The sequence below is a fragment of the Saprolegnia diclina genome, assembly GCF_000281045.1.
Source record: "Saprolegnia diclina VS20 unplaced genomic scaffold supercont1.3, whole genome shotgun sequence".
Lineage (NCBI taxonomy): Eukaryota > Oomycota > Saprolegniomycetes > Saprolegniales > Saprolegniaceae > Saprolegnia > Saprolegnia diclina.
Genome location: NW_008246070.1, coordinates 207,176 through 218,327, shown reverse-complemented (window position 1 = coordinate 218,327; position 11,152 = coordinate 207,176). Strand labels below are relative to the sequence as shown.

General features: G+C 60.4%; 6 protein-coding genes across 6 annotated transcripts; 4 read left to right on the top strand and 2 right to left on the bottom strand.

Moving 5' to 3' along the window:
* On the top strand, positions 1-2,092 carry SDRG_01184 (hypothetical protein). The gene is made up of 6 exons (XM_008606700.1): positions 1-555; positions 602-790; positions 836-947; positions 999-1,372; positions 1,428-1,665; positions 1,717-2,092. Exons 1-6 carry the CDS (start codon positions 73-75, stop codon positions 1,989-1,991), a joined length of 1,671 nt encoding a protein of 556 aa, XP_008604922.1. The 5' UTR covers positions 1-72; the 3' UTR covers positions 1,992-2,092.
* Positions 2,093-2,209: 117 nt separating this feature from the next.
* On the top strand, positions 2,210-4,289 carry SDRG_01183 (hypothetical protein). Its single transcript, XM_008606699.1, has 2 exons — positions 2,210-2,911; positions 2,956-4,289. The coding sequence occupies exons 1-2, from the start codon at positions 2,247-2,249 to the stop codon at positions 4,169-4,171; spliced, it is 1,881 nt and encodes a 626-aa protein (XP_008604921.1). The 5' UTR covers positions 2,210-2,246; the 3' UTR covers positions 4,172-4,289.
* Positions 4,290-4,300: 11 nt separating this feature from the next.
* SDRG_01182 (hypothetical protein) lies at positions 4,301-6,618 on the top strand (the record flags this gene model as incomplete). The annotated part of the gene is made up of 11 exons (XM_008606698.1): positions 4,301-4,470; positions 4,517-4,791; positions 4,836-5,035; positions 5,082-5,274; positions 5,321-5,366; positions 5,412-5,484; positions 5,528-5,627; positions 5,673-5,736; positions 5,783-5,928; positions 5,973-6,015; positions 6,060-6,618. Coding segments are annotated over 11 exons (1,457 nt in total), but the record flags the coding sequence as incomplete, so codon positions are not given.
* A 269-nt stretch (positions 6,619-6,887) lies between these two features.
* Positions 6,888-7,938, top strand: SDRG_01181 (hypothetical protein; the record flags this gene model as incomplete). Its single annotated transcript, XM_008606697.1, has 2 exons — positions 6,888-7,751; positions 7,807-7,938. 2 exons carry the CDS (start codon positions 6,888-6,890, stop codon positions 7,936-7,938), a joined length of 996 nt encoding a protein of 331 aa, XP_008604919.1.
* A 373-nt stretch (positions 7,939-8,311) lies between these two features.
* On the bottom strand, positions 8,312-8,999 carry SDRG_01180 (hypothetical protein). Its single transcript, XM_008606696.1, has one exon. The coding sequence runs from the start codon at positions 8,897-8,899 to the stop codon at positions 8,351-8,353; it is 549 nt and encodes a 182-aa protein (XP_008604918.1). The 5' UTR covers positions 8,900-8,999; the 3' UTR covers positions 8,312-8,350.
* Positions 9,000-9,486: 487 nt separating this feature from the next.
* SDRG_01179 (hypothetical protein) lies at positions 9,487-11,100 on the bottom strand. Its single transcript, XM_008606695.1, has 5 exons — positions 10,737-11,100; positions 10,498-10,683; positions 10,334-10,418; positions 9,739-10,281; positions 9,487-9,690 (listed from the first exon to the last, which is right to left on the bottom strand). Exons 1-5 carry the CDS (start codon positions 11,038-11,040, stop codon positions 9,576-9,578), a joined length of 1,233 nt encoding a protein of 410 aa, XP_008604917.1. The 5' UTR covers positions 11,041-11,100; the 3' UTR covers positions 9,487-9,575.
* Between the last annotated feature and the right edge of the window lie 52 nt (positions 11,101-11,152).

The following is an 11,152-nucleotide window of genomic DNA, read 5'->3' as shown; positions in this document are numbered from 1 at the left end:
CTCGCTCTCGTGCATGTGCATCGACCTCGCGTCTTCCACCCGGCGGTCGCCTTCACGCAGAGCGAGGCCTTCATGCTCGTCTTGGAGCTCCACCCGACGTTGCCCACGAGCATCGACTGGCCCCTCGTCTCGAGCATCAAAGAAGAGGTGTATAGAGGAAGCACTCAGCTGCCCAAGGCGCTCGGCGACGTCCTTCCTTGCGACTTGGTCGTGAACAACGATCTCGTCGTCGTCCTCCCAGAGGCCAAAGCCCGCGATGTCTTGGCGGCGTTCGTACGAGCCATCACGAAGGACGAAGCCATGAACATGGAGATTCTGGTCGCCCATCAAGGCGGATACCTCGGACAGAAATTTGACGAGCGCTCGTACTGCGTGACCAACGTCGTGCAGTCGCCCATGCAGCCCGACGCCCTTCGGTCGCTTGATGCGGCCTTGGAGTCGACGATGGCCTGCGTTGCGACTGAAGACCCAAGCAGCAGGAAAGTCACGCGCGTCCAGGTGATGGCCGGGTACACGCTCTTCAACATTCCGTGGACGTTGCAGCCGACGGTCAAGGTTCCTTCCCTGTCCGAGGACTTGCATTCGACGAGGAATGGGCTAGGTGTACTCGACGTGGGAAGGCATTGAGAACGTCTCGGCGCTTGGCTGCAAGCCGCCTCCGCTCAGCGCGTCCGTCATTTGCATTGGCAACTTGGAGACGCTCACCGATGCGTCGCTCAAAGACTGCTTCACGGACCCGTTCCCAGTGCACTACAAGCGCCATCTCTTGTTCCTTGAATGGATCGAGCGGGTAGGTTTTCTGCAGTGAGAGTAGCATGCGACCGTGCTATTATAGAGCATTGAAGCGAACGGTGCGGCCTTGACGTTGCCTTGGCCGTCGACCGGGGCCGCCATGGACGTGAAACAGCTCATCTTGGAGCCCGACAGCATTTTGCTCACAACGCTCGGTATGTTGTTATGGTTAAGTGGCACGTACTGCTCGCTCACGCGAGTTTTAGATGCGGTCGATGATCCGTCCCACGCATCGACGCTGCTGCGCCCCGACATGGATCTTCTCGAGAAAGCGTGGCACGGCCTTGCGTACACTGCGGCTTCGACAGCATCGGTCGTCGACGTTGTCCGCGAACTGCAGTCGTGCTTCGAGCAAGGCTCGGTGTTGCCACTGATCCACAGCCACAATCCAAGCGAGCTCGCCGTGTATTTGCGGCAGCTCGTGCAGCAGGCACAACAGCAACGCTATGTTCAAGACGCGTCCGAGAGTCCGCCCGTTGCGCCACTGACGCTCGACCAGGACGATGCATCCTCCTTGCGGTACATGCTCCAGGTTGGGATCTATAAGCTGCAGCGCGATCTCGCACTCTGGCTGAGCCTCGTACGCTCCTCGACGTGTTTACCTGAATGGATGCAACAACCTGGATTCGTTGTAGCAAGGCATCGTTCTCGCCGACCTCGCAGCCTTCGTTACGTCGAGTGCACACTTCAAGATGGCTCAATGGCTCGTCGACGTCTGCGCGATCGGCAAGCTCTTGGGCTTGAACGTTGCGATGATCCGGCAGCTGGCACAAGAGGCGCTGGCCCACGCCCACGCCGGAACGGATCGGGCTCCGACGTTCTACGTGGTCTACGACGCATTTCTGCCCGACCGTTTGCGCTCGCTGCTCTCGGGTACATACCCTACTGTGGCAACTAGTGCACCGTTCTATGTGTTGTGCATAGAGCCCTTTCTTTGGAGCCTCGAGATGCAACTCGAAGATGGGTTCTCGCGGACTCTGCGCATGGACGACTTGCCGGGCCACAGTGCCAACGAAGACGATGCGCCGTTCCGCATCTCCGCCGCGGCCGCGACCCGTCTCGCAGATGCCATGAACGCTCAGAGCGCCGAGGCCAAAGACATTCTCGCACGCGGCATCCTGTGCTTCGAGTCGACGTTGGCGCCCACCGTTCGGTTCTACGACAGTCGGCGCCGCACCGTGCGCTACCCTTTTGTTTGAAGCGGGAAAGTTCCCTTGACCTCGGACGAAAACAGTATAGCTATTTGGATCCACTTTTCTACTACTAGTACAATTGCAGTACATTTCTCAGTGCATAGCACGACGCCATCGGTCGCAATCTTGTTCTGGCCGGTCGTTGGCATTTGCGCGGGAACTTGAGGCCAACTTCAATATCGATTGCTAGAGGTTTTACCTCTCGAATCCAATATCCGATCCACCACCAATCGAAAACCGTTTGCGATTCCTGCGGACGCGATGGCCGACAGCATGGACATGGACGCGGAAGCGCTGGCGCGCGATGCGAAGAAGCGCGAGAACGACCCGAACACATACAAGCGCAGTGGCGGCCGCGACGACCCGATCAACAGCCTCGAAGACATCTACCGCCAGTACGACGAGCTCATTCCGGCGGACGAGTGGCCCAAGTTTGAGGCCATGACCAAGTTTGTCGTCGAGGCCAACCCGCAGACGCCCCGCGCCCTCGAGAAGACGTTCATCTTGCTGCGCCGGCAGTACAAGACGCTTCCGAAGAAGTCGCAGATCAAGTTTGTCTACAACGCACTCGTCAAGCGCGGCGAGGCGCCGCCGCACCTCGAGATCGACAACCTTCTCGTCAAGAAGGCCGGGAAGAGCCAGAGCGGCGTTCTTGTCGTGACCGTGCTCACGAGCCCGTACCCGCACGGCCAAAAGTTTAGCTGCCAATGGAACTGCTACTACTGCCCGAACGAGCCGGACCAGCCGCGGTCGTATCTCCACGACGAGCCGAGCGTGCTGCGCGCGAACCGCAACTCGTTCGACCCAGTGCTGCAGTTTTGCGACCGCTGCGTGACGCTGGCGCTGAACGGCCACCCGGTCGACAAGATTGAGCTGCTCGTGCTCGGCGGTACATGGGCGTCGTACCCGGTCTCGTACCAGGAAGAGTACGTCTCCGCTGTGTAATACGGGTTGCTCATGTACGACGCAGGTTCATCCGCGATCTCTTCTACGCGGCCAACACGTTCCACGACCGCGTCAAGCGCGAGAAAAAGTCGCTCGACGAAGAAAAGAAGGAGAACGAGACGACCGCGGTCAAGATCATTGGCATCACGCTCGAGACGCGACCGGACTGCATCACGCCGGACGAGCTCCGGCGCTTCCGGCGCTTTGGTTGCACGCGCGTCCAGCTCGGCATCCAGCACACGGACGAGGGAATTTTGAAGAAGATCAACCGCGGCTGCACGACGACAGACGCAAAGCGCGCGATGAAGCTCCTGCGCGACTGCGGCTACAAGACCGACATCCACCTCATGCCCAACCTCCCGGGCAGCTCGGTCGAATTGGACCGCGCGATGTTCGAGTACGTCTTGCACTCGCCCGACTTGCAGGCCGACCAGTGGAAGATTTACCCGTGCGAAGTGACGCCGTGGACCGTCATCAAGCGCTGGTACGACGCGGGCGAGTACGTGCCGTACTCGGGCCACGAGCTCATGGCGCTCCTCATGGACATCAAGGCGCAGGTTCACCCGTGGATCCGGCTCAACCGCGTCATCCGCGACATTCCGTCGCAGTACATTCTCGGTGGCGTCGACGAGCCCAACTTGCGCCAAGTGATTCTGAAGCGCATGGAGCAGGCCGGGCGCACGTGCCGCTGCATCCGGTGCCGCGAGATCAAGAGCGACGCGCGCGCGGCCGCCAAGGCGGTCCTCATCACGCGCAAGTACGAAGCCAACGACGGCACCGAGTACTTTTTCAGCTTTGAGACGCCGGACGAGTCAACCATCTGCGGCTTTTGCCGTCTCCGCCTCTCGCCGACAGCCGGCGCCGGCGTCTTCCCCGAGCTGCAAGGCTGCGCGCTCGTGCGCGAGCTCCATGTTTACGGGCAGCTCGTGGCCGTCAACAGCGGCGACAAGTCCAAGCCGCAGCACATTGGCTTTGGCACGCAGCTCATGCTCAAGGCTGAGGAGGTTGCGCGCGCCCACGGCTACACCAAGATGGCGGTCATTGCCGGTGTCGGCGTGCGCAACTTTTACCGCAAGCTCGGGTTTGAAGTCGAGGGCGAGGGCGAGCTCATGACCAAGCTGCTTCCGCCGGCGCCCGGCCTCCGCCTCTTTGGAAAGACGCTCGACACGCGCGCGGTGCTGGCGGCGGCGACGGTCGCACTGGCCGTCGGGGCCGCCTTCCTGCTCAAGAAGCGCTCGTAACCTATTAGATCGACCCTCTGTTTAACGCAACAAATATTACTCGCGTTTTTCTAGCGTCCCCGCAGGTAAATCACGTTAAAGTTTAAACCTGCAAGGTAAAACGTGACGGAATCGCTCAAAACGTGTTTGGCATGATCGGGTTCAAGGGCTGGCGCGCGGTGCGCCTTCCGCGTACGGCGGGCTTGACGACGCTGTCGCCGCGGAAGCTCGCGGCCATGGAGGCCGAGGTCATGGAGCGCCTCCGCAGTGTCAAGGACGACCTGCTCAACGCAGACCTGCCGACGCTCGGCCGCATCAAGGTAGTACGCAAGGTTGATCGGGAAGGCTCATGCATTCCTGGGTTAGAACTTGGTCATCCAGCCCGACCACTGCGTCACGTTGGACATCGAGACGCCGTCGCGCGTGCTGCGACAGAACGACCAGTGGATTGCCGCGGCGACGGAGGCGATCCAGAGCCTTCCGTGGGTCTCGCGCGCCAACGTGTCGCTGGCTTCGGCGTCGACGCGCAACGCGCAAGCGCCGCGTCACTCTGCACTGGCGAACGTCAGCAATATCGTCGCTGTCTCGAGCTGCAAGGGCGGCGTCGGCAAATCGACGGTGGCCGTCAACCTCGCCTTTGCGTACGCAACATTCATTACACGTGTTGGTCGCTAAGGTGGTGTAGGCTTCAGAAGCGCGGGGCGCGTGTGGGCCTCCTGGACGCTGACGTGTACGGCCCGAGCTTGCCGACCATGATCTCACCGGACGACCGGGCGATTCGCAAGTCCAAGACCAACCCATCCTTCGTCGAGCCTGTGCGATACCATGGCGTCGAGTGCATGTCGTTTGGGTTTGTCAATAGCAAGGCCGCGCCGGGCGCTGGCGGTACTCCTCCTCTTTAACATCTAGGTGATCCAGCCGAGATCATTAGGCAAAGGTGCAGCCGTCATGCGCGGTGCGATGGTGTCCAAGGTCATTGACCAGCTCGTCCTTGGCACCGAGTGGGGCGCACTCGACTACTTGGTCATCGACATGCCGCCGGGCACGGGCGACATCCACATGTCCCTCGCGCAGCAAACCGCCATCACGACGGCCGTCATTGTCACGACGCCGCAAAAGCTCAGGTACCATTCTCGGCCGACTCGACCATCGCTCGATGATAATCTTTAGCTTTGTCGATGTGGAGAAGGGCATTTCGATGTTCGAGGACCTCAAGGTGCGACGCCAGCGCTCCATAGCCCGCGTCTTATGCAGCACTTAGATCCCGACGAGCGCGGTGGTCGAGAACATGTCGTACTTTGACTGCGCCCACGGCCACCGCCACTACCCGTTCGGTAGATCCACCTTGATGGCGATCCTGTCCTCAGCGGCGCGTAGGGCACGGGCACCTCAAGCAGCTGCAGCAGTCGTTTGACATTCAGCACACGTTTCAGTTCCCGATGGCCGAGTCCACGAGCGACAGTGCTGACGCTGGACGGTCCTCCTCATGTCGACAAAGCCGAGTGTTCTCACTCTCTACTAGGCCGCTCGTGCTCACCGACGCGTTGCCCGAGGTCTCGGCAACGTTCGAGTCGCTCGCGATCACGGTAGAGCTTTACGAAGGTTGACAGGAGAACTCAATCGTGACGCTAGGTCGCGGAGGAGTGCGTGAAGCTCAAGCACCTCGCCAAGCTCGCACCCGAACTCTTGTACGACGCCAAGCGCGGTATTGTGCTCCGCTTCTACACGAGCGAGAGTGCCCACGAGGTCGTCTTGCCGCCCGTCGAGCTGCGTGCGCAGTACGTTGTATTTTCAGGAACGCGCAGGCTACATCTCGCTGTAGGTGTCGGTGCGCAGCGTGCATTGAAGAGTTCACTGGCAAGCCCGTACGTCCCACCGCATGCAACGCCTTGTCTGATGGTCGCTTTAGCTCCTCGACCCGGAAGCGATCCCGGACGACATTCGACCCACCGCCGTCCAGCGCAAGGGCAACTACGCGTTCGCTGTTGTGTGGAGCGATGGCCACTCGTCGTCGCTGTACACGTTCGAGCACCTGCGTACGCTTGCGCAAGTCTAGTACAGATACTAATCATCCTCGATGGACCCTTTCTCCGCCGTGTATGTGGCGCTGGATACTGTATGATGACGTCCCACGCTCAGTGTCTTTTCGACCGTCGCTTCTGCGCTGCCCACCACTACTGTAGCGCGCCTTGGCATCCGCCGAGTAGCCGCATCGATGCACTGTACCGTTGGCGCCAGCCAAATACCTACGGTCTCGGGTACACGGGCAAGCGTCCTCCTTGGCCGGCGCTCGTCGCTGGGCCTGTCCTGGGGTCTTGAGCTGTGCCATGCGCTGGCAGCCCCACGGATGGTCTTCAGTGAATGCCACCAATCACAGGCAGCAGGCTGATTAGCGGTCTATTTTAATTCATATTTTATTTCCACGCCTGTCGTGAATACAATAACAGAGTGTACTAATGGGGAATTTAATATATACAATAAAATAATGAGCATCCTCGACTAAAATAATACTCGACGAACGTTCCAGCACGCAGCCACGTTCGGGGGGTCATTCTATTATATTTAAATACAAAAGAATAATGCAGGCTTTGTATATGTATGGGATACGACGATATGTAAAATAATATGTGGGTTGGCGGATTAAAAATGCGCGCTCGAGTTGGAAGCGCTCATCTTGGGCAGCGGCGCGAGGAAGAGGAAGGAGGAAGCGCAAGGAAGACGAAGGAAGAGGACGAAGATGCTACGGCGACGCTCCATCACGACCTGCCCGGGGAAGCGCGCCCTCGACGCGGCCATGCCCCCGAGGAAGCGCAAGCGATCCATCGAGACCCGCGACGACGACGACTGCTTGCGGCGCATGGACCTCGAGAGCGCAGCGCTCATGCGCCGAGTCCCTCGCATCGAGCTCGGGCGCTTCGTCATCGACACGTGGTATCCGAGTCCATACCCCGCGAGCGCGTACCCGGATGGGACGCTCTACCTATGCGAACGCTGCCTCGGGTACACGAGCTCCAAGCGGTTTTTGCAGCACCACAAGCGGACCGAGTGCGCGCTCAGGAAGCCACCCGGGCCCCGCGTCTACTACGAGAAGGTCGACCGTCTTGCTCTCTACGACGTGGACGGGAAGCTCGAGACGACGTACGCGCAGAACCTCTGCCTCCTCGCCAAGCTCTTCATGGACCAAAAGACGCTCTACTACGACGTCACGCGCTTCCGCTTCTACGTGCTCTGCCGCGTCGACGACGATGGAAGTCACATCGTCGGGTACTTTTCCAAGGAGAAGATGTCACCCGAGGGCTACAACCTCTCGTGCATCGTCGTGCTCCCGCCATACCAGCGGCACGGGTACGGCTCGCTCCTAATCTCCATCTCGTACGCCATCTCGGCGCATGATGGCCAACTTGGGACGCCCGAGCGACCCCTCTCAGCCCTTGGCCAGGCCGCGTATGTGGAATACTGGAAGCATTGCGTCCTGCGAGAACTCGCGGCGACGTCGGGGGTGGTATCCATTGCATACCTTACCGACCGGACGTCCATACTCCCGCAAGACATTGCGGTGGCGTTGCTAGCGTGCGGGCTACTCAAAACAGCGTCGCCCGAGGTATGTAGCGCGCGGATCAGCACCCACGACGGGCGTTTGGCTGACGTTGCGATAGATCCCAGCGACGCAAACCATCCGAGCCTCCAAAGCCCGCGTGCGCGCTGCGCTCGAGAGCGTCCGCCCGCTCCGGCTGTGCCAACCGCGCGCGTTTGCATGGCGAGCGCTGCGACCGTCGACGACGCCTTGAGCGTATATGCTAGCAAGCACTGCCTCAAAGCATCGTGCTTGAATTTGAGTTATCGGTGCAGTGGAAACGACGACGATCAGCTGCCGTCGTAGTACCCGCCGCCTGTATGTGGTGGATCTTTGGCGTGGCCTTGGCGCGCAATCTCCAAATTTTCATATGGGTCAGGACCAGACGCCGCCTGTCCCGTTGCCGTCTCGTTGAAGCGCGCGATCTTCTCCGTCGACTTCTCCTTCGCTCGTTGTGCTTCCATGGTTCGTCGCCTGTCGGCACGACCCGCACCGTCTTCAATACAAGAGGCGTACCGTACTAGGCGACGGAGGGAAAGGCCTCCGTGGTTGATCATCATGCTGGTACTCGTGAGCAAGAGACAACCGAGTCATGCAAAGGAGGATTAAATTAAACAAGTCCGGGGCTAGTACGCATCGTCGTCGTCGTCGCCGAGGAGCGTCGGGGCCATGTCGTCGAGGAAGAAGTCGAGACACTCGTCGAAGTTCATCATGCTCGCGATCGACGCAAAGACGTGCAGCTCCATGGCGTCGTCGGTCGTCGGCGTCTTTGTCGGGTCGAACGGAATTGGGTGCACGTCCGGCAGCTTGGCGTCCTCGCACTGCTTGTAGTGCAGCTGCTTGAACGTCTTGATGGTGCCCATGGCCTTGGACGCGTCGTACTCGGCCGAGACGTCGTCGACGTTGATGTCCATCGTCCGCAGCTTTCGCAGCATCTTCTCCTTGCACTTTTGCATGTGCGTCTGCGTCTGCTTGGCGTTGCGCGTCTGCACAAACTCGGCCACCGCCTTCCAAGGTCCTTCGGAAAACAGGCGAATGCCGAGGAGGAAGCGCTCGTGCTCGTCGTTGGTCCACGGGCCCTGGCCTGGCACGGCGTTGGTCGTCGTCGATGTCGTCTCGGGCCGCCGCCGCTTCTTGGACGGGTCGTCGCGCGGTGTCGTTGCCGGTGTGAGCATTCGAAGGGCAATTGCAATATGGTCGTCGTCCGCGCCCCCAAATTGGCGACCATACGATTTGAGAGCGTCCGCGAACCAGCTCGGCGCTGTCGTAATCACCGCCTCGGAGCGTCTAATGTGATCGACATCCAGCGCCGAGCACCGTGCGACTCGAGCTAAAGAGGTGGACGGTGCGCGTATTACCAAACGAAAGAAAGCTTCAACCCTCGCCACGTCACACAAGGTGTTTCTACGGCCGCCGATTGTAACTCCGCGCAGCTGCTGCAATTTGGCGCTCGTCGTGCACTGTGAAGAACACTAAACTAAACGTTTGTCGTCTTGACCAGGCATATATCAGGCGAGGTAGACCACGAGAATACTCGCCCACATGGCTGCATGTGGCTCCAGATGTTGCCGACCCCTGGGCCAAAGGTGCGGTCGAGAACCAGGCTTCAACGAGTAGCAAACCCAGATTGCCTGCGACAGCGCGCGCGGGGCAGAAACAACGTGGGCGCAGCCGGCGTCCACAAAGAGTTGGTGTCTCTCGCAAAATCGCCCTACTCTCACCGGCCCAGATCGCGTCTCTTCCACTCTATCGAGCCAGTCCTGCATGATCGTCGTCCTTATCTGGTGTGCGTCATCATTCAGATCCAGATCCCGACCCACATATTATTCACACTCGTGGCATCGTACTAGCTCATACAGGCTGTACGTGGTGCTCGAGCCAGACGTGGTCGGCGACACCATCGCCGACATGCCACGTAAACCGCGCGTGGGAAGCGTTGGCGATGTCGAGGTGCCCGTACCCATATCTAATCGTAAGATATGGTCGGCCTCGTCAGATAAATATGGACGCGTACTTGGCCGCACGGTACGCGGACCACACTGGCGCGGGCTCGATGAACGTCTCGGCGAGGCCTTCGCGGTTGCCTCCATCCCCAATGGTAATGTAAACGGGCCCGCTCTGGTGCGGAGTGTCCTTGTACACGGGGCGCGACCGCTCGTACGCGTGGACGTGGCCCGCAAAGACGGCGTTGACGCGGGCCTCGTAAAGCAGCGTCTCCATGTCCTTCTTCATGACGTGCTGCGGCTCGTGGTGGTTCTGGTGCGCCGTGTTGCTGTTGTACCACGGCGCGTGCATAAGCACGAGAACCCACGGCGTGCGCGACCGATCGACGCGCCCCAAGTCGCGCTGCAGCCACGCGTACTGCGAAGAGCCGCGAAACGTCGGGACGTACGGCGTCAGCACAATCACGTGCAGCATCCCGAGGTCAAACGCGTAGAACAGGTTGCCGCGTGGCGCGCCGCTCTCGGCGGCCGGCATGCGGAAGCGCGCTTGGTACGCGACGAACGGCTGCAGCGAGCATGAGAGCTCAATTTCGTGGTTGCCAGGTCCCACCATCCTAGTACGTTGTCGCATCAGATAGGCCTCATCTGTTAGCCGCAGAATCCTACCATGGCGTCGTGGCTGTCGACGGTGCAACCAGCTGCCCCCAAGAATCCCATCGCTCCTGGACCGTGTCTGCGTACGAGAGGTCACCTAGATTTCAAGTAGATGAGAACGTAGCGACAAGGGCAAACGACGCCGCAGCGCAACGTGGCATGTGGTAGCAGTGTACCTGCCACGAAGATCGCGTCGAGGTCGGGCTGCGCCTGCACGTGCGCGAGCGTGCGCCGCGAGTCCTCGGTTTGCCCGAGGTCGCCGAGGATCGCGATCGATAGCGGCGCCGCGAGGTCGCCACGCCGCGGCGGCGTCTTGAAGGCCGTCGGCACCGACCAGCCCGACTCGTCACTGCCGACGACATCTATGGCGACATTGGTGAGATTGTGCTCCGCCCATGGTCCGTGGCGCGCGTACAGAAATAGGTCGATCGCGGCGACAGCGTCGGCACGACCACATGGTGGAGGTAGCCGGACGTGTAGTTGCAAAACGTGTATTGTGCGCTGGGCGTCGTCGCCGTGGCGCGGCCGTCGAGCGCGGCTGCGTCGCGCCCATACTTGACACTCGAGGCGCTGGCCGTTGGCGTGACCCACGAAAAAGCCATGCCGCTAAAGTCGTCGCCGGCGATCGCCAAGTGCACTTGCGACGGCGTCTCGACGCTCGCCACGCGCACCGCCCACCCGACCAGCAGCAGTCGCACCGCTCGCCAAGTCTTGCCCATCTTCCTTCGTCGTTCTTGCTCAAAGATCGTTGAGTTGGGATCCAGCTTTTTCCGGAGAAATCCCGGAGTCTACGCGCACGCAACTGCTCGGTGGTTGCGTGTCTTCTCCGCC

What these genes read in the sequence shown, in the direction of transcription:
- SDRG_01179 (XM_008606695.1), bottom strand. Translation starts at nt 11,040, where the DNA reads ATGGGCAAGACTTGGCGAGCGGTGCGACTGCTGCTGGTCGGGTGGGCG. An exon ending in GCCGCGATCGACCTATTTCT is followed by an intron (nt 10,684 to 10,736) that starts GTACGCGCGCCA and finishes ATGTCGCCATAG; the next exon opens with ATGTCGTCGGCAGTGACGAG. An exon ending in TCCGCGTACCGTGCGGCCAA is followed by an intron (nt 9,691 to 9,738) that starts GTACGCGTCCAT and finishes TCTTACGATTAG; the next exon opens with ATATGGGTACGGGCACCTCG.
- SDRG_01184 (XM_008606700.1), top strand. Translation starts at nt 73, where the DNA reads ATGCTCGTCTTGGAGCTCCACCCGACGTTGCCCACGAGCATCGACTGG. An exon ending in CATTTTGCTCACAACGCTCG is followed by an intron (nt 948 to 998) that starts GTATGTTGTTAT and finishes CGCGAGTTTTAG; the next exon opens with ATGCGGTCGATGATCCGTCC. An exon ending in TCGCACTCTGGCTGAGCCTC is followed by an intron (nt 1,373 to 1,427) that starts GTACGCTCCTCG and finishes GATTCGTTGTAG; the next exon opens with CAAGGCATCGTTCTCGCCGA.
- SDRG_01180 (XM_008606696.1), bottom strand. Translation starts at nt 8,899, where the DNA reads ATGCTCACACCGGCAACGACACCGCGCGACGACCCGTCCAAGAAGCGG.
- SDRG_01183 (XM_008606699.1), top strand. Translation starts at nt 2,247, where the DNA reads ATGGCCGACAGCATGGACATGGACGCGGAAGCGCTGGCGCGCGATGCG. An exon ending in CCGGTCTCGTACCAGGAAGA is followed by an intron (nt 2,912 to 2,955) that starts GTACGTCTCCGC and finishes TGTACGACGCAG; the next exon opens with GTTCATCCGCGATCTCTTCT.